This window comes from Pyrus communis, chromosome 9 (genome assembly GCF_963583255.1).
Source record: "Pyrus communis chromosome 9, drPyrComm1.1, whole genome shotgun sequence".
NCBI lineage: Eukaryota > Viridiplantae > Streptophyta > Magnoliopsida > Rosales > Rosaceae > Pyrus > Pyrus communis.
The window spans coordinates 9,609,767-9,630,878 of NC_084811.1; the positions used below are offsets into that span (position 1 = coordinate 9,609,767).

At 36.5% G+C, this 21,112-nt stretch overlaps 3 protein-coding genes across 3 annotated transcripts; 1 reads left to right on the forward strand and 2 right to left on the reverse strand.

Moving 5' to 3' along the window:
* Positions 1–202: 202 nt before the first annotated feature.
* Positions 203–5,482, reverse strand: LOC137744860 (pentatricopeptide repeat-containing protein At5g02830, chloroplastic). The gene is made up of 13 exons (XM_068484666.1): positions 4,868–5,482; positions 4,387–4,474; positions 3,996–4,200; positions 3,310–3,417; positions 2,968–3,132; positions 2,540–2,822; positions 2,259–2,443; positions 2,012–2,077; positions 1,793–1,873; positions 1,372–1,469; positions 1,095–1,305; positions 886–946; positions 203–726 (listed from the first exon to the last, which is right to left on the reverse strand). The coding sequence occupies exons 1-13, from the start codon at positions 5,427–5,429 to the stop codon at positions 383–385; spliced, it is 2,457 nt and encodes an 818-aa protein (XP_068340767.1). The 5' UTR covers positions 5,430–5,482; the 3' UTR covers positions 203–382.
* A 5,618-nt stretch (positions 5,483–11,100) lies between these two features.
* On the forward strand, positions 11,101–14,562 carry LOC137745717 (zinc finger CCCH domain-containing protein 11-like). The gene is made up of 8 exons (XM_068485716.1): positions 11,101–11,404; positions 12,395–12,479; positions 12,588–12,728; positions 12,832–12,923; positions 13,074–13,262; positions 13,385–13,515; positions 13,696–13,798; positions 14,094–14,562. The coding sequence occupies exons 1-8, from the start codon at positions 11,234–11,236 to the stop codon at positions 14,259–14,261; spliced, it is 1,080 nt and encodes a 359-aa protein (XP_068341817.1). The 5' UTR covers positions 11,101–11,233; the 3' UTR covers positions 14,262–14,562.
* A 4,070-nt stretch (positions 14,563–18,632) lies between these two features.
* LOC137745242 (uncharacterized) lies at positions 18,633–20,125 on the reverse strand. Its single transcript, XM_068485158.1, has 2 exons — positions 19,878–20,125; positions 18,633–19,053 (listed from the first exon to the last, which is right to left on the reverse strand). Exons 1-2 carry the CDS (start codon positions 20,044–20,046, stop codon positions 18,770–18,772), a joined length of 453 nt encoding a protein of 150 aa, XP_068341259.1. The 5' UTR covers positions 20,047–20,125; the 3' UTR covers positions 18,633–18,769.
* Positions 20,126–21,112: the final 987 nt, after the last annotated feature.

The following is a 21,112-nucleotide window of genomic DNA, read 5'->3' on the forward strand; positions in this document are numbered from 1 at the left end:
AGCCCCAGGTAGCGTTTGTTTCGGTTGAAAGGAGAAGGAATGGATGAACAATGATTTTGTGACTTTGTTTCCCGTGGATATTTTGCTCATTTTTCTTGTGGCCGTGTTGTTGTATCTAAGTGGTTGAGTAACTATACTCTTATTAGTCAACAAGATTTCTGTAGTTCAAGGACACGAAGAAAACTAAAGGAATATAACGGAATGAAGGATAAAAAGCTTATTTCATTGCTTCTGCGGATTACATCTGCCCGTTGTGTATAATTTACATGTGATACCAGTACAATACAGGCTTATTCAGCGGTACCAGTATACACAAGTAAAAAAGAATAATTATTGGTTGTTTTAGTAACATGTACAAGTTTGAATTCATAAATTGAAGCAGTCACCTTCTAGGGGCACTTCTTTTCCGCAGCCACTGTAGCAACGATCCCCTGGTTACCTTTAGCCTTTCCAGTGCAACGGGTCGTCTGGTGGAATATGTCAAGTCAGTCGTTAATTCGGTCCTAATTGTCATCTCTTCTGACTCTTGATCTGAATCAGTAATGTTCTCCGGTTCTATTGTCGTATCAAGTCCCGTTTTAGGTCCTGTTGCAAGAACCTTGAGCCCCAATTCATCCCGCAGAAGTTTCGTTATTGCATCTTTCACCTCTAAATTCTGTGTAGTTGAGCCTCCATCAACATCGTGGACTCCTACAACAATCAGCATGTCTTCTTTTACTGAATGCCCTGCAAATCATAAACAAGTCTTAGCATCAGCATGCGGAAAGTTCGAAACTCTGGATCCTACGTTTCTTCTTCCATTTCTCATTCGCTAATGTAATTCAAGACTGATTTTTACCCTATCCAAAATCAGAAAGAATAAATGAATGCCCAATCCTTTCATACCTGAGCTGTAGTTCTCTTTGATCATTCGTAGAACTGCAAGAAGAACAATCCGAGCTTCAACCTGTCAACAATTATTGCAGCAATTTAAGAACGTATTAGCATGGGAACAAAGAAATGAATCCTATTTTAAAAAATGCACAAACGAAATCACATAATAACATGTTCACCGAGATTGCAAAGAATATAAATTGGCTGGTACATGAGAATACCTTTGTCAGTCCTTGAAGGTCAACTGCTAAGGTTTCGGCAGTATGCTTTTGCAAGTGTTCTGCAACTTTTTCAAGCAGCAGACTTCCAGGTCTCCCTATGTCAGTTTTGTCGTGGGAACTGAACTCTCCTTGTTTGGCATTGCTGTCTTGTATAACTCCTTCACACCACTCCTCAATCAGTTGCTCTAGGAAACGATCATTAGATTTGTAACTGCAAAATAAATCATAATTAGCAAAATGTACTTGTTCATGACAACCCAAACATGTGCTGGTATACCCCGCATTCCGCATGTCCCGGTATATAGCCACGCATTGTTGCACTTCGCTCACAGAACCGTATCTACTACGAGCCCTCAGAATTGTATTATATGTCACCTGGAAAAAAAGTGCCAAGGATTTACACGGTGGACTTGTGATCTTTTTGTTTGCATTGTCATTAGAATTATACGCAGAATGATGTCAAGACATGTATGGAATTTCTTGTATTGTATAAAATAAAGCAAAAAAATGACTTTGGCAACTATGTTTCATACATGTCGGAGCAGTTCCATCCTTATGGCAGGACGAGTCGAACATAACATGCTAAAGGGAAATCCAAAAGTACACCAATGGAATTATTTGTAAATCATGCTTATTTGTACGAAAACTTTCCTCAGAATGTGTTAGGATATATGATTGGAAATGTTCTTGGTACTCACAAAATTTGGGCGTATCTGATATTTTTTCATTTCTGCAAACAGCGACAATGCTAGCTCCAAATTTCCACTTTCCACACAGACCTATGAACCAAAGCACATGATGCATCAACATTTAGGGTGAAAAAAAAAAATGCAATTTTGCATCTAATTAATTAAGCACATGTAGGAAGAATAGTGGTTATAAACAAGATAAATCGCGAGACAGGGAAAGCTTCAAACCTTAATAGCTGTTGTATATGCAACAACATCAGGTTTCATCCCACCTGCACGCATATTTGTCAAAATCTGCACTGAACCAAGAATTTGTTATATTCGTGTCCCTGACTTATTTGTTTCATCGTGACTTTGTACACTGACAATGAAATATTTTTCCTTGAGTTTTGCTTCTAATTAAAAGGAAATTTTTGACAATGACGCAGAAAGAACTATAAAATAATTAAGTTAATCAAATTAATTTATCTATTACCTGCAAAGCACCCTTGACATTTCCTGAGCTTCCGCAGATATCAGCCAAAATCGACCAGCTTATTTGATTAGGATAAAGACCTATTGTTCTCATCTCATCCATTAGTGCTTGTGCATGGTAGTAGTCAGTACCACAGGCCTTCATCATAGTATTGTACGTCGTAGTTGTGGGTTTGAAAGAAAGCCCTTTAGAAAGTTCAGGTGAAATCAAATTAGAGGTGGAAAACCATACTCATGATGATGCAATGTAGATAACTATATGCTCCACGCAAACTGCTATACCTTTGTAGTTTTTGCTCTTCAAAGACTGGAAAAGCCGAAAAGCCCTATCGTACTGGCAAGCCTCGACGCAAGCATGTAGAAGGATGTTAAAACACTGCGAATTAGGTTCAGAGCCAGCCAGAAGCATCTCTTCAAACAATTGAATTGCCTTCTCAACAAGACCTGCATTTGCACAGGCACTGATCAATGACGACCATGTAACTGTATTAGGCGTTACACCTGCAGATAGCATGTCTTCTTTGACTTTTAGAGCCATGTGCCACAATTTTGCATCTGAAAAGACCTAAACGATTGGTCATTAGTTATGGAGATCGTAAACGCCTCTCTATGGAAAATCCATTGATACTAAGAAAAATAGTATTCGTGTACTTGTGCATATTACTATCAACAGTAAGAAAATAATATCTCATAAGCAAATTAATATTTACCTTTACAATAGTGCTGTACGTGAAGACATCCAACTTCAACACTCCCGTTGATTCCAAATGCTGTACTTCTCTGTAAATATCCTGTGCCAAATCAACTCGCCCAGCAAGACAACATATCTTTAAGAGGATATTATAACATGCCATATCTGCTCTGACGCCAAGATTCTGGATAGAGAATAATAGATTTAGATAATTGTAGCTTAATTCACAAGAAACCAATTATTTATTACATAACATTGTCAAATACAAACCAGAAGAACAATTTCTGTATTGAGTAACATTGAAAGAAAAATAGTAGATGTCCGCGCTGTGTGCGTATGAAAGAGAGACAGACAGCATTACCTTCATATTCCTGTAAACATGGAATGTGTAGGTCAAATCATGTGCGTTCACATTCATGAGACTGTTGAAAACATAAATATTCGGAGTGACCTTCTGTTTGAGCAAGTCCTGCAGAAAAAAATCACCGGGATGAAGATCCTGATTTGTAATCTCACTGACTGCATTAATGTTATAGACATGTACAAGGATTCGTTTGGCAAATATGGTTATGTTTTGAATGAGATGATGATGAAGAGAAAACAGATAAAAGTATACAAAAACTACATTTTAAAATAAAAACTAAAAGCAATTCAGTAATTTTTAATATTTATTTTTGTTTATTCTCCCTTCGATCTTCATCCACTCTTCCATCCTTGTCTCTGTTCCTTTCTCTTCTTGTTATTAAAGAAAACAAAATAATAGCAAACATTATCAAGATTCAAGGTGCTAATTAAACCATCAATTTTCTCAAGAAAAAAGGACCAAGTAAAGAAAAATTGATACTAAATAGTTTCACATGAAATACAAATGCTGAAAGAATTGAAGGAAAATGTCCCAGCTGGCACATACCACCACACCACAGCTCATAAGGAAAACATAGATATTAAAGGGAAAAATCAGTTTTGAGTTATGGAATAAAAAGAGTTAAACAGTTCCAACCAAGCAAAACAGTTCCAAATAACGAAGGCAATCACGGCAGTATATACCTCATAGATGTACCTAGATTTCATGTAGTCTTTGCAGAGGCCACATACATCAATTATTGTGCGATAGACATACATATTAGAACCACTCAGGTTTTCCTTGGATGCTTCATATGCTGTCAAAGCAGACTCCAACGCCCTTCTCTTTCCAAATTCATTTATAATGTTGCAGAATAAAATATGCGCATGTGGAAAAATACAAGCATACCTGCAAAATGTAATGACCAAAGCATAATGAAGAAATAAGTGCTATTGAAAAACAAGCAAAATTTCACATCCTTGGAAAGAGTATGAAGTCTTTCTAATCTAAACTTGCTAAAAGAAAATGTATGAGCAATGCAGAAGACATACGAGAAACCCTCGGACCGACTCATAAGAGAACAGTCAATTATACCTTATTGCCAATTTCGGGCAGCGTTTATCAACACAAACTTTGATAACTTCATATGGCTCCAGCAGTTCTTTGATCGGGAAATGAAAACCTGAACCAAGTATTATCTGTTACCAACCCAAACAGTCTCATGTTCTCAACCATGGCTCATCATATGCTCATGCTCATTCTTCGAAGACTGAAATTCTCACGAAACATTGATTCTTCCCTTCCCATTCACATTACACTAACTCATGACAAGAATTTCAACATTTCGACCGCCCTTTTTCTAAATCCAGCATTTAGAAGCAACCAAACACATTACCAATACTAATTACACTTCAAAAGTATTATAAGGCAATGAATTTCAAAAGTTGGGTACTTAACCATTTCTCTAACAATTTGAAATCTTTGAACATAAAACCATGACTGGGTTCATTATAAAACCAATGCAGGTTTATACTTCAATAAATTAAACAAAATCAAGAAATAATGTGAAAATTACCTTGAAGAATCTCCATGAGCTCAACAAGTTCCTGCACTTGCCTACATTTCAAAAGCCGGCGACACTGTCTCCCCAGCAACTCCATAGCGTACCCATCAAACAGCTTCAACGGCGGAACCCCGAGCTCATCAACCTTACTCAGCACATCAACAACGCCCCCCACCTTCCCCTCTTTCAAAAACCCCGAAATGCCCTTCGCCACCAGCTCAACCCTGAGCGCTGCCGTGAACTCTGATCCCCTGACGCCCGAAAGCACGACGCTTTCGACAATCATGGCGAAATCCTGGAGCCTTCCATCGCGGGCGAGTTTTGAGGCGAGGTCGGCGAAGTAGCAGAGGTGGGTTTTGTTGGGGTCCCAGCGGACGGCGGAGAGGGGAGGGGGGCGGGAATGGAGGGTGGAGATTGGAGGGGAGGATTTGGAGGGAGGGAGGGATAAGGGTTTGTTGGTGTTGTCTTTGTAAGGTCTGGTGGAGTGGTGGTTGTTGGCGGCATGGGGATTCGGAAGAGTGGCAATGGAGGAAGAAGAAGAAGAGAAGTAGCTGAGGATTATGAACTCCCTCATCCCTCTCACAGCAATACAAACCGTTGTGTTACTTTGTGTATGTTTCTAATATTTTATTTATTTATTTATTAAGTTTTTGGGTGTGAGATGTTTGGGGTTTTTATATGGGTTGTTGAGGATTGGATTTGAAAGGCCGGTATTTTCGTGGGAAATTTTATCAACTTTTAAACGGTTTCTTCAAAGAGCTCTGGAGGACGCTCTGTTACACCACCTGTTATTCGTATGTTATTAGCAAAATGGTTATCAGACTGTGTTTTGGTATCTATTTGAAGAGAAATTTTTCTATGTTACATAACCATGTTTTTGTGCTATTACATCACGTGTCATAATATAAGTGGAGATAAAAAAAATTGAGTTTTCCTCCGCATATATTATGACACATGGTACATCAGACCGTATTCTAAAAATACTGAAAAATTTCTCATATTTGAAACATTTAATCATTTGGACTTTGTAAGATATTTTTATGTTTGACTTTGATGAGCGATTTTGATACTTAATTACGAGTAGCTTTTTTGTAAAAGATCTTATTTCGAGGACCAGTTAGAACCAACTCTATCTCAACCATAGAAATTTATTTAATAGGATCTAGCGGCTCAAATTTTTTCATTAATTAAAACATTTTATTCACGCCCCTCTTAATTTAATCAGCCCGTTTTGTGGAACCCGTTTTTCTCTTGTCCTTGCAAATCTCTTCGATTGCTTCTTTGTCAATGTCCTTGCACGTCTTGTATTACAAGGTTTGCAGGATAAGAATTTTCTTTTTTCTTTTGTTTGATTCACAAATATTTCTTCAATCTTTAATTGATTACAATTTTCCTTTTTTCAAAATTTTGTCCATGTTTGTGATTTTTATGAGCCAGAATGGTTGTTTCATGTTATGACGTCTGATGTAAATATTTAAATTCGAATTTAATAATATCTACTCTTTGACAAAAAAAAAAAAAAAAAAAAATTGTCCTAAATTGCATAACACAAGAATTGTAGGGCTTATTTGATTTTCTTTTCTTTATTTTATTTTGATCATCTGGGGTTTCTTTGCAGTACTTCTGTATTTGAAAACATGACCTATTAAATACATTTTGATAAACGAAATTGGGAAGGAAGTTCAGTGGGGGCTGATTAAACGAAAGCATAAGATTTTTTTTGTTGGGATTAGGTTTATAAGCCAAATCCGGAGAAATGAACGACGTTGTCAAGGAATTCTTACATGTTTTTATTTTTTCCGTGAAGGTAAAATAAACATCGGTTGGTCGAACTTAGAAATGGCTGTAAATAGATTGTAAAAGAATAAAAGCCGTTAGATGTTATTGAATAAAATCATACGGCTGATATAGAGTTGGTATTCACAATTCCTCAAAATGAGAACTTAAGGTGAGCATGTATCACCGGTCAGAGGGAAGGGGTTAGGGGCTAGAGCCGTTTTAGCCTTCTAAAATGACCATATCCATGAATTAGCATTGGCATCCAATGAGATATAAATCAACATTAAATGGAAAAAAATCACTAAATAATGTGGCGTTACAATCTTTTCCCACATCATGTGGTATGAATAGCATTGTTCAATTTTTTCTTGTTTTAGAGGTGAGGAGCTCGGAGTTAAGAATTTTTAAAAGCAACCACTGCGTGTCTTTTGTTGGTTGCATGGGCGAATGCAGGGGTTCCCTGGGATCCTATGAAAGTTGAGAAATATGGGGCAAGGGTCGCCGGAGGACTCTACGGCCATCTGGTATGGGTCTTGAAACTCCCCACAAATTATTTGTTGAAATGCCTCTTTGGAAAATTTTGGTAGGCCTTGAGCACTGATGCTCAACAAGCCTCGTCATCAAGCCTTGGAAGTTGTCGACAAATTTAGGCATAATGACATGCCCGCCAATTGTTCGACTAAATAACTCGCACAGTAAATTAAGTCATTTGGGTGTACTATACATGATATATGCATCTGTGTGAGTTCTATGATGCGAAAATGTTACTGAGTATTCAACCTAATGGATAGGGTGTTAGATTTCTATCAATACGTTTAGGATTTAAAACTTTCTGTTATAAAGTAATGTAATGGTTTTGAACTACCCTCCCTTAATCATACTATTATTAAGAAAAGAGGCATCGTCAACCTCTTTCTCAAAATGACAATCGTATCTCTGTTTTTCTTCTTTTACCCTTACTTTTAACACACACTATTTACAATATGAGAACAAAAAGTAATTATATATTATGTTAAAAAAATAAAAAATTATGCCCACATTAGAATAAACTGCCTCATCATTGTCCCATTTTTCATAACTGAATTTTTCGTTTTTAGAATGTTAAAAGCTAATCAAACTCCTTAATCAAAAACAAAAAAAAAATAAAATGAAATGCCTTTAAAAAATGATTTTAAGTCATAGCATTCCTATTTCTATGAAATGAAATGTTCATGAACTTCTTGACCGTTATTTTATGGTAAAACTCAAGCTTTTTGTGTATATATTATTTTTACAATTGCCTGCAGATTTTTAAGATGCCTTCTTCTTCTTTTCTCCTCCAAACATTGAATTTTTTTTTTTTTTTTCAAACAATCATTAAGATATTTGAGTAAACTAAAATATATTTTAAGGTACAGAATGCAAGCTCCATACGTTATTGTTTTACTAAATCTATTTTCCATCAATTTAGTTTTTTTGGATGATTCTTGTATGTAAGAAATGTGTTTTTTGAATTAGTATAAAATTCGAGACTAGTTACCTTCTTTTCCAATGATTTGATTGGTCAGAATCGAGATGAGAATTAGTTTTAACAGTCATTAATTCACAATGAAAAAACCTACAACAAAAGAAACATTACAGGTGGAGTCTTGACGATTGTGCTATGTCCAGTGGCAAAGCCACAACAAGGTAAGAAGGGGTGGCCGCCCATCCGGTCGTCAAAAATTCACATGCAGAGCAAGGAATCCACCCCTTCGGTCGTCGAAAATCCACATAAAGAGCCATGGTGTCGGTGAGCTACTTGTCGCAAAGGAGGGCAACTCCTACGCAAAGAAGAATAATAGAAAAGAAAAGTTGTTGTAAAAAAATCTTGTATCGGACGGTGTCGTTTCAGCATTCCTTTTAAATGAAACGTTGCATTTTGTTACTTTTTCCACATAGAATAAGACTTTCAATACTAAAATTACCTTAATGTTGCTAATACAATATGGAGGAGGTTATTTCATACTCAAACTTGTATGGTTTTTTTTTTTTTTCCCAGCCATCACTACTTTCAATGACTTTTTGATGTGACTTTGAGGACTTGTTTCATGTTTCAAAAATAATAGGAAAACTAATGAAAAATGCTTGAAAATTTTGAGTTTTAACCAAAAGGAGAAAAATATGTTGTAAGTGAATAGTACTATGAGTGACTTTTAGAGTAAAAATGTCTTTAACATTAAAAGTGAACAATACCATAAGTATTTCGTTAAGATTCCCTAATTTAAATCCATCTAGGCTCCTGCCTAGATCTCGCCTAGGCACCTAGCTGCTAGGTTCTAGTCCGCTGTTTGACTAGCGTTTAACATGTTTTCTAATCCTAGCCAATATAAGCTTCTTACATTGGTTTTAGTATTATTGCTTACAACCGCCTTGGTAGAAAGACTATTTTCTGCTATGAATATTAAATCAAAATTTTGCACTCTTCAATGTGGAAGCAACTACTTCGATTGGACCTTGCACTCTTTCGAATTTCACCTCTCCCTTCGACAAATCCTGATTTCGCCACTAAGTCGTTCAGTTCATGGTCGGGTTCGGGAGTGGTTACGATGCCACGGTTTAGGATCGGTTTTTTTATTACACCACTCCCGTGGTTTTGGCTTTTAGCATTTTTCCAACATATTCCACAAACATTTAAGAGTTTAGAATGAAAATCATTGCTCGTAAGTTTGACTGTATTTAGTTTCCATGAAAATCATAGTTGAACTAGATATAAACATTCTAAATGATTGAATTTTAGATCGGGAAATTATGCTGCATTGTTAAAAAATGTTTTAAAGGTTCAAATCTCATAACAAGATGAATTACGTTGATGTTCAGCTCTAAATTTTTTAAATTACAAGAGGATAGGGGAATTCAAACTTGAATTCAGAGGAGGAGAAACACAATAATTTAGCTAAGTTTAACTCGTCATCATTCGAACATTTGACCTTTCCTTTATAAATGAAAAGAAATATCACTAAACCATCATATATAAAAAATACCCTAGAAATTGAACTTAATCTCATTTTCTTATAAAACAAAAATATCACCGCTTACACTCTAAAAACTCAATTTTTGCCCTACTTTGAAGATTTTCCATTTATTCCGTTAAACTTGCTGATGTGGCATCATATGGCAAAAATGCAGCGGCTATTTCGATCAAATTGTACCACTAAACTATTCAATAATTAAAATTAAAAAACCTAAAAACTAAAAAGAAAATTCCCAATTCCCAACATTTATCCGCGCCCTCCCTCTTGGCTTCTCTCTCCCTCCGCATCGCCACCTCCATTTCCTACGGGACTGGCGATCGGCATAGTAATTACTGGATTTTTGTTGGGTTGCACGACCCAGTTTTCAACTTTAAAAATGGATAGCTGAAGAAGAAGATTGGCGGGGAAGGACATGAGTTCCTCCGTGAACCAATTTCGAATTTACTTATCTACATCTTTTAAAAATAGGCTTACTCTATTAACATCTCACATACTTAATATATTTTATATTTGCGTTTTCAATTAAAAAATTATCTTAATACACTCCACGTACTTTCTCATAAGACCGTTACACCCCACATTCTTATACACCTAATACTTTCCACATACATCCCACATTCTTCAAATCTTATAATATTCATTTTCAATTTTTATAAATTAAATTGACCTAGGATTAAAACCCTAACATTCTCTAAAAAGAGAAGTGTACAATCTGGTATGTTAAGCTTGAATTCCATTGGATCATCACAACCAATCTCCTTTTCTCTGTCTCTTTAAGCCTTTTGCTAACAAAAAAGCATTTCTGTTAAAAAATGGCAACTGGGAGGAACTTAACAGATCAAAAGTAAACCCCAGAAGATGAATAAGAACGAAAAAGGCATTACTGGGTTGGCCTCCTATGAATTGGGTAGTATGGAAAACAAAAGCATGCTTAAATAATTACCAATGTCTTTGAATAATAAAAACAATGACAAATGTGAAATTGTCATTGCATGGTAGATTACTTAAGCTACTTAATATTAAATTTTAATATGAGGTGCATTCAACATTTCATACAAAAACTTTAAAAATATTGCAGACTCGAAACTGGTTCACGAAGGAACTCATATGTACATTTGGATTTTGAACTTGCTGTGCTTCTGGGAAAAATGGAATTTAATAGGCACAACTGTGCTTTTGAGAAAAATGGAATTTCAGACACAATCCCAATTTTCCACTGCAAGAAAAATTCTGTGGAAATTTCAATTTTCCACTTGTAAGTGGGGGATTAAGTTCAATTCCCATAAAAAAAGATAATAGTGTTTGTTAAAATTAAAAATAAAAATGCCTTGTACGCGCCGCCAATTGTGGCAAAGAACGGGAGAATTACGAGGGTAATAGACCAACCAGCCCCACAACAATCCGCCACGTCGCGTATTTGCAGGGGCAAATCAGGAAATCCACATAGACGTCAAGCTTCTGGAGTGTCCCGTCCCGTTCATATTCCTTATCTAGATTACCAGACGGGTGGCAGCGCATCATTTCGGAAACTCGGACGGAAAGATCAAACCCAATCCGGAAATCGTCCGAAATTTCGGAAATCGGAAGCTTTTGATGCCGATAAGGGATGCCGCCGAAGCAGCAATCGAAGGCCGATTTGGCGAAGAAGCAGAAGATCGTAGAGGACAAGACCTTCGGGCTCAAGAACAAGAACAAGAGCAAGAACGTGCAGAAGTATGTTCAGAGCCTCAAGCAATCCGTCGAGCCGAAAGCCGATCCTTCCAAGACTGCCGTTAAGGTCCCATTTTTCTTCATTTTTTAAGTTTCTTTGGTTAATCATTGATTGATCGGTTGATTGATTAACTTAAATTTTTTAGTAAAAAAAAGTGAGAAATTTCGATTTGTTGCACCCAACTTAGATTAGAATAAACATTGCAGACGCGGTTAGTCTAGTTGGGCCAAGACAAGTTATGAGCCCTTTCACCCCTGTTTGAATGCTACTCGTGTGCATAAAATAGTTTAGAATATCGTCTTCTGAAAAACCAAAGAATTGTCAAAAGACTAGGAAATAAAATTTAGAATTTGTATGGTCATGGAAAATTTTTAATTTCACGTAGATGAGTTTGAGGAGAAGGACTTACCAACACTCCAGGACCCCACCGTCACCAATAACACGACAATGTGTTATGCTTCACATGATTGGTTTGGGACGTATCCATCTTGACATTCCCGTTTCATGCTAGTTCTTTTGAGTTTGAGACTTATTAGTAAATTATCATTTCATTTCTCAACTGAAATAATATCACACATTTTTAATCATAGCTCACCTATTCTAACCAAAGCTAACGAACTTAGTAACAAACATAACAAACTCTAAGTATCATCCTTTACAGATACATTTACAATATTAGCCTTAATAGCCCCCCTCAAACTGATCTGAGGCACTCGAAGAGAGAGTTTGTCGCGAAGAAGCAGAAATCTGTGCTTGGATAATGCTTTGGTACAAATGTCTGCAGTCTGGTCCTGTGTGCAGACAAAGTGAACTGAAACCTCTTTAGCTAAAACCTTCTCTCTAATATAATGATAATCTATTTCAACATGCTTAGTTCTAGCACGAAAGAGAGGGGTTTTAGCCGGAGATATAGCAGAAAGGTTATCACACCATAACTGTGGAATACATGGAAGTTTGAATCCAATGTCAACTAAGACTTTGGCTTTTTTCAAGTGGTTATCTGTTTGGCTTCATATGGAGCTTCTTTTATAGTAACTAAAATGATTCATATAACAGAAGAAGAAGGAGGAAGAGAAGGCCAAGGACAAGGAGCTGAATGAATTATTTAAGGTTGCTATTAGTCAACCGAAAGTACCAGTTGGTAAGTGATTAATTTCTGTTTTACTGCCCTGTTGGTTGAAGTTTTTTATGTCTATATAGTATATACAGTCGAAACTTCGATATGATATAATATTTGATATGTGTTTAGGTGTTGATCCCAAGTCTATACTATGTGAGTTCTATAAGGCAGGGCAGTGCGCAAAAGGTTTCAAGTGCAAGTTCTCACATGATTTGAATGTTCAGAGGAAGGGAGAAAAGATTGACATTTACAGTGATAAGCGTGATAATGGTACCATATAGAATTTTTAGCTTCAGTATGATGCCGATTGTCCACAATTTTGGGTATTTTTGTGGTTGATGTTGTTCTAAGTTTGCTGTTATATCTTTTATAGAAGAAACAATGGAGGGCTGGGATCAAGAAACTTTGGAGAAGGTGGTGGAGTCAAAAAAAAATGAGTACAAGCAGAACAAACCAACTGATATTGTAAGTTTTCTCTCTCTGAGGCTTTTCGTACAATATGCATTCTAGTTCTCAACTTCTTACATGCTTATTTAATATAGATGGTTCGAACTATGGATGTGCTTGGTAGACTTCAGAATGATCTTTCCTTTGTTGTTCGGAATATATTTGCAGGTCTGTAAATACTTTTTAGAAGCAGTGGAGAAGAAACAATATGGTTGGTTTTGGGTATGTCCCAATGGCGGTAAAAATTGCCATTACAGGCATGCTCTTCCCCCAGGATATATTTTGAAGTCTCAGATGAAGGCTCTGTTAGAGGAAGAGAGTGAAAAGATACCCATTGAAGAGGAGATTGAAAATCAGGTATTTGACAAGTCTTTACATCAAATTATAGCATTTCCAATTTGAGGATCTAAATGCCTTGAGTTTCATTTCTATCGTTTCCTGATATGTAACCTCACCAAACATTTGCCTTTTGCTTTTAGCGTGCTAAATTGACAACTTCAACTCCTATGACTTCTGAGTTGTTCATGCAATGGAGGAAGAAAAAGATCGCAGAAAGAGATGCTGGCTTGGCTGTGCAAATGGCAGAGAGGGCTAAGAATGACCGCATGAGGTGTCTTTTTTTTCCACTTTGTCCAATATATGTTCACCCCCACCCTTTTGGAGGACGAAGAGTAAATGAAAAAGAAAATGGATACGACTTTTAACATTCTCATTTTAGAATGGAGGAAATGACTGTATGAATTGAAGTTGCTAAAATTTACTAATTGTGTTATTCTCTTCGCTCTTGCAGTGGCCGTGAACTATTTTTGTCAGATTCTAGCTTATTTGTGGATGATGCCGAGGCACACGGGAATTACCAAAGAGAGCAAGAACCTGCAGTTTCCGAAAAGAAGGTTAGTTCTGTTCTTTAATTTTCTTGGCGATGAACAGAAGGGTAGTTTCACTTATTAGCTGTCACCCTTTTATATTTGCCATATAAAAACTCTCTATTTTATTGCACCGGAGGCCGGTGTTATGAGATAGAAGTGCTTATGCCTGCTAAAGCTTATGATTATTGTTCTTGCATAGTTGACCGTAGATGCCAGTGCGGGGTCTGGTTAATCTGTAGGATGCTAATATTGACTAGTACAGAATTGAATGGACTATGTGTTAATTGTTTCACTCAACTTTTCTTCGGCCTAAATTCAGGCCATTGAAAGCTCTAATGGACATGGACCAAGCAACCCAACAACAGCTGGCGGTGATGCTGAAGTTACCAATTTCAATGATGACGACGAAATGGACATAGATGAGTTGAACGAGTTGGAAGCAAGCTTAGCGAAGGTAACAATTCAAGAACCGGGTGCTCGTGCTTAGTCCAAGAGAGTCAAGCTGAAGTCTGCATACTTCTTTAAGTTGCATTCATCTTACTATCCGTAAGCTCATGGCCCCCTCAATGATGGCGACCTCTCACGGATGTTTTCCAAAAGCTTAAAATGTTCACCCGTGAGTGCTCGTACCATCTTTGGGGATCATTGTAATATATTGCCTTCTCTATAGCTGATTGTCCCTTGAGAAGGACACGGAAATAATCGTTGTATTGTAATTTACCTGAGCACCGTAAAACGCAAGTAATGTCTCTCCTTTCCATTTATGCTAGTTACCAATGGTGAAGAATGTAACCAATGTTTCTCTTGTGATTTGGAGCAAACAGCATGCGGTGTGGGCTACAATGCCTATAAAGTGACCAACATAGGGACCTATAAATCCAAAAGCCCGACTAACATAAAAGGATGTTCAATAACCATTAAGGGAACCAACGTGCATTTCTCACTTAGTGTTCCATCGAAGCCTAGCACGGTACATCAAGATAGAGACATCCCTCATAAAAGGACATATAAATCCAAATAAAACTGCCTAACATAAAAGGGTCAATTACCATTGAGGGAACCAACCATACATTTTTTACTGTAGTGTTCCTTCAAAGCCTAGCATGTTACATCAAGATGTAGGGGGCAACTCAGCTTGCAAAACTAACCATTAACAAGATTAGTGGTTAAGTGCATAAGCAATTGTACACTAGCGAGGACATCTTGACTTAGGCCGTGCATAAGCAAGCATGACGCCATAAAAATATGTCTAACTTGTACTTCTTAACTTCTTACGCATTCATTCTATCATTAATAATATTTCAACTTAATCACTCAAATTCAGCATAGATTGATTAGATCAGGCCCGATATTGACCCAACTTACTTATGGTGTGAAATTCTATCTCTATCGTAGATTGTTGTCACAATTTTTCAGCGGGAAATTAAGTACATTTGTGACTTGTATCGAACCATACACCCCTATATAACTAAGCGTGGTGCGTCTAGATAGTGTATAATGACAGGCACTAATAGGCACTAATAGGATAAACCTATTTTCTATCTTGATGAGTGAAATTTTGTGTCAAACAGAGAGCTTTTTTGGATGCATGAATTTGGAAAAACCTTTTGCACCTTTGAATTATAATTGCAATGTTGCTGATACAAGTTTCTGAGTTTTGTGGAGGAGGCCATCAGATAATTGAAGAAAAAAATTATACATCTTTATTTTCCAACGTTGGAGAAATCAAAACCAACCATTTCGTGTTTAGCTCGTATACTCTTTTTATATCTCGAACATAAAAATTGAAAGTTAAAAACAAAGTATCGAACGAGCCCTTAAAAAATTGTAAAACTATGCCCTTTTTAATGATAACTCTCAAGATACATTATTATTCTTTTTTATTTTCTGGTTAAGAGCTACATGATTATTGATTAGTAACAAACCAAATTCGACAAGGAATGGTGCAGCTTCGCTCCCAACAGTTAAAACTTTTTATATTAGAATTGATCAACAACACAATGATGGTTTTTTCGGGTTCAACTGCAACAAAATTGTCATTCTTTATGGTCACAGATGCTGTCTAGATAAAAGGGCTTCAAATTTGCACGACTGGAGCAACCTTGTCGGCCATATGATTGCACAGTTTACAACTGTACTAAAAAAATTGCAGAAACTTGTTGAGAAAATAAAAAAATGAATAAATGACAAAGAAAAACTCAGGTAAAATTAAGTAAACAAGGTGTGGAGTTTTATACGAAAGGTCTCCACTCAAAAGTAGAGGAACCACTCATCATAGAAGTTGTACTTTACTTGGCCTAATTGGATAAATAGTTTTGATAGTGAAAAGGTACTTGAAAAATAGATCCTTTAACAAATTTAGTAAAAAAATTTACTTAAATACAAGGGTAAAAAGTATTTTTATTTCAACCATTTTTGTGGGTTTTCTATCCAAACCAAATTAGTAGAACAAAAAAAGGGAAAGTGGGTATAACTGATTTGTTTTTTGTTTCCTCAAATTCCCAGCCTTGATGCATCCAACCTTTTTTTAATATCATGAACAAGGCAAGAAATTTGTATAAATCACACCATTCACTTTCGTAACTACAACCATTAGACTCTTCGTTTTCTAGCGAACCATGAAATAAAGGCAAGAAATTTGTATAAATGGTTAAGTATTTTTTGTAAGAAAGAGTGAAATTACAAATTGGAGCGTGGTTGAAATTTCATGTGTCTTGTCACCACAAGAGAGAAGAGAGAAAATCATTTTTGAATTAAATTTGTTAACGAATTACACAACAAGGCTTTAAATCCTCTTTTTTTTAGCACATAGACTATCTTCCGAATGCCATATCACCACAATAACTATTTATAAGATTTACGACTTGGGACCTTACATTCTTCAACAAAAGTCATCCATTAAGACATCAACATTTTGATAAAGTTGGCATCAGAGAAAACATTTTGACAAATTGAAACAAGGGTCTCTTGAAACAAATTAGGTATCTCTGTTGCATGAATCCAAAAGCACGGTTGAATCTGCAACCGGATAACAGATTGCGCGAAATTCGTGTTCATTAAACACTGTTGAATTCCAAAAGCCATGCAGGACAACAAAGAGTTCATCGCCAAGAAGAACAGAACAATATCCTTCTTCATTAGAATGTAAGAGTAAGAAGAAAAAGAAAGGGTTTATTATGAATTTATGATAGGATCAGTACATCAAACCAAAAGCACACCCAATTAAAAATTTTCTCATGCATTCTCAAGAGCAGCTGCTCAACTCCTTATGTAGATATATAATACTGCAGTACTGCTTCAACATTTGCAGCTACTTAAAGACATCAATGCTCGTATGAACCATACGCTGTTAATTTGATCGCTTTCCGGCTGCATGGGCGCCTGCGCAACCTGTGTCGCCACCTTTATAAGGTGGCTCAGCTCTCTCCCTGGCTTTCGAAGCTGCTCTCTCCCTGGCTTTCGAAACTATTCTCACCACCAACTTGACAAGTCTAGATATTATCTTAACTTTGATCTGGCCTCTCTTTGGAGGAAGCCTAGATAGAGTCATTGGTGTGGACTTTGGAGTACAAAGAAAATGGGAATGAGACAGCTTTTTATAATTTTGGTGTGGGAGCAGAGTGAGTAATGCAGATAGACTGCTAAGTGCTATAAGCTATAAGCTATTTATATTATTTGCTGAAGAAAAAAAATCATGCAGACGAGGAAAATGCACTATTTGATGGAATTATACTCTTGTGATGGCTGTTTAAAGACGCAAACTAAAGCAGTCAGTCAAGTCAATTATCTGCAAAACCAGACAAGCTCAAAAAATTCTTGAACACAACAGTTAATTGCCCAATATCTTTGGGTAACTCTGGACCTGAAATCTCCACTGTCCCCTTTGAAAAGGACCCGAAGAAGCTCTTGCTGGTGCAACGCAGACAAACCCTAATAGATGTCATCTTCTGGTGAAGGGAACACAAAAATGTGGAAGTACAATAGGATAGGGCAATAATAAGGACACGAGGGTTTGCTTAGGCTAGTGGAAAACTTAGTGACGACTGCTGGGGTTTTCTGGTTCTGCCTTGGAGCTGATCCTTTAGACATGATGATTACCAAATCTATATGGTTTACACTGTGCTAACATGAGTTTATCTCTCTCAAAGACCAAACTATCACATCGTTCTCTTCGTCGTCACCAACATTAGGGTTTTTTCTGTTCACCGCGTATGATATCAGTGGATTCTAACCTGTAATCCTACATGAATGTGTCTGTTAGTTTGTTTTGCACGTGTGCTCATCGCTTTCTGCTTTTTTGGCTGTAAAAACAGTCAATAGCTAAGAGGGAGGCATATTTTGATATAATAGTGACCTTAAATTCTTTTGTAATTGTGAATTACTCAAGGAGAAAATATCGGATCACTGAGCGCATATGCCTGCATAATGAGTGAGATACTCATATTAGGTGTGTACATTAGGTGACGAGGCAGAATCTCTCAAAAGCAAAGGTATTGATAAAGTGTTTTTGTGATCTAGTCATCTGCTCAGCGTATACCTACGTACCATATAGTCCATTGCCTTTGATTTTGAACGGAGTCATTGAAAAACGTTGTTTGTATAATTACACTGGATTTGTCTTCAATCATACATCATTATTGCAAAAATTTAGACAAATAGGAAACCATTAAGAGATACCAAAATAGATAGTTCGGATAATAGAAATACAATGCCGAGTGACTCTACATAAGTGTCCCTCTAATAAACTTATTTGAGAATCCTCGAATTGAAGCTCACTCATCAAGTACAATCTGATTCCTTACCAATATCAATGTAAAGTAATGCCAAATTGAAAAACTACACAGATGCAAACCTGAGCTGAAGAAGTAAGAACTTTCATTTATTTATAATAATCATATTCAGAATTCCTTTTCCAACTAGCCATTTCCTCATAGGAAATCACAATCATATTTACAACATGAGCCCTGTGTTTGTTGTGTTTTTGAAGAAGTGAAATTACTTAAGTGGATAAAGAATGGTGTATACCAAAAGGATGGTGACAATAACAATGGCTCCTGCTAGGGTAAACCTTGGACTAGTCCATAGCATGAGATTGGACCTTTCTGTCCTCTTGATTGGATCAACCTCCTCAGACAGTGGGTAATTGGACTGCCTAGGGTTCCAGCTCACGTACTTGTTTGGAGAAGAAAACCCTGCGAAGAAGCCACCCTTCTTTTTGTTTTTGCCTTGTTTCCTTATGTTTGCCCATGCCTTGTCCCAATCTGTTGAGAATTTATCACCTGAGGAGGTATTTGGATGATCGACAATCAACCACCATATGGTCGGTTTTATGGTCAGAAGCAGCTAAATCACCTTGAGAATTCAAACTTAAGAGGACTTCTTGTTCGCTAAGAAAGGAAATCATAACGACTAAGAGCTAGTTGGTAACCACTTAATGGTGGCTAGGAGCATGATATATTACCATTAAGATTGGGCCAAATTAAGAGGGTGGGCGGTTGTATACGCCGCTCTCTCACATCTATCCATCGCATATTGCTTTTGAGTGATGAAGCGATTGTGAGAGTTGAATGTATACATACTACCCACTGATGAAACTTTCTTTTAACCCTCTCTCTCCTTTAATTACCTTTTAAAACAAGATCATTATATCATCCATATGCATAATGTTAAGACATGAATCTCACTACCATCCCTAGTGTATTCTTTGGTTTAATTAGAATAGCATGCAACTCATTGTAACGAAACTGTGAGAATGCGAAGAATTGTCTCAGGGATTTATAACGAATTAAGTCACACTCCAATTCCTGAATTTTTTGGTTGACCTCAACTTCCTTCAGAAACCCCGAAAAATGAACAATTAATTAATAAGCTAATAATCTTAATTAAAACTAGTAAATCCAACTCATCCAAAATTCCAAACAGCACCAGCAGTCAAGTGATGACCAAACCAAAACTTGATGGGAAATGCAAAATAATCAGAAGCGCATCACACGTGAAGTAATTCTTACATCCAGAAACTGATAATTAACAAATACAAAAGTTAACTAATAGTAATTAAAAAGCTAATCATATCAATTATTAAAGCTGCAGTTAGTAAGCTTACCATTGTTGTCACCGTTTTGCTGGGGCTCCTGAGAATCCCTTCTGGAACACAAGAGCTTCAATGGCGAGTAGCAAGATGATGGAGAAGAAGATGAAGAGTTATGTTTTCGAGAGGTCCGAAAGTTGTGAGAGGAGGATGATAAGCTTCCTATTCGAGCTTGAATATCCATTTGCAGCAGCACATCCCAGAAACCAAAAGAATATTCCAATCCAATGCAAACCTACTGCAGGTTGATCATCTCATGGCTTAACACTTCCGTACCGTCTTATCACACTACGAGATTTGCCAGCCTCCACTTCTCCCTTGCCCTCTCTCCCTTTGACACGTGTCCTAATTTTACATTGCTTTAAATTTGAACTTCCCTAAACTTTGGAGCTTTCGTCTCTTTGGTCCTTCAAATTTTTTCTGTCTCAAATTGGTCCCTAGATCCTAAATCCCAAATCCGTACCCTTTTGAATTTGTGCTTAATAAGGGCATAAAGTGAATTTTATTACAAAAGTTGACAACATAACACGTGATTACTTTTAAAGGCATTACTGTAAGAAAAAATACACCATTCATCTATTGGCATGTGAATACTTATATCTAGGAGTAGGTAATATTGTTCGAACTAGAAAAAATATTTTTCACCTTAGGTAATAATCAATTTGATCAAATGATATTTAAATATGTTTACACATATCACAATCTAAGTGATCGTTCCGGTGTTACAGGGATGTGATGTCAAAGAGTTTTTTTTTTTTGTTGAAATAGTCGGCCGCTAATCTTGGCAAATTATATAATTCACGTATTGTTGACCAACTTTGCACGGCAAGATTTTTGAGGACCAAAGTGAAATCACCACTAAAGCTTAGGGAATCAAATTAATTTGTAACGAACTCTTGCTATAAAAGTTTCTTCTATTTTGTGGTCACAATGGGTGGAAGCAAATTTCGTAACTACTCTTATCCTAACTCATCCCTCTTTCTTTATACATGCTCTATTCTCATCTCAATGTGTGTGTTTTTTTTTTGTTTTTGATAAATTTTTTTGGCGTAACTATCATCGAAATAATGTCAAATAATGTTATTAATTTACTCATATCGCCGTCATATGACTTATCAATCCACTCATATTATGTGTATAATATTTGTGCATTGTTATATATTCATAGTAAGTAAGAGGCAGTCCTACGGTCACAATAATTAAAAATGATAATGAGAATAATATAGGGATGCTTCCAATATTGATTTTTA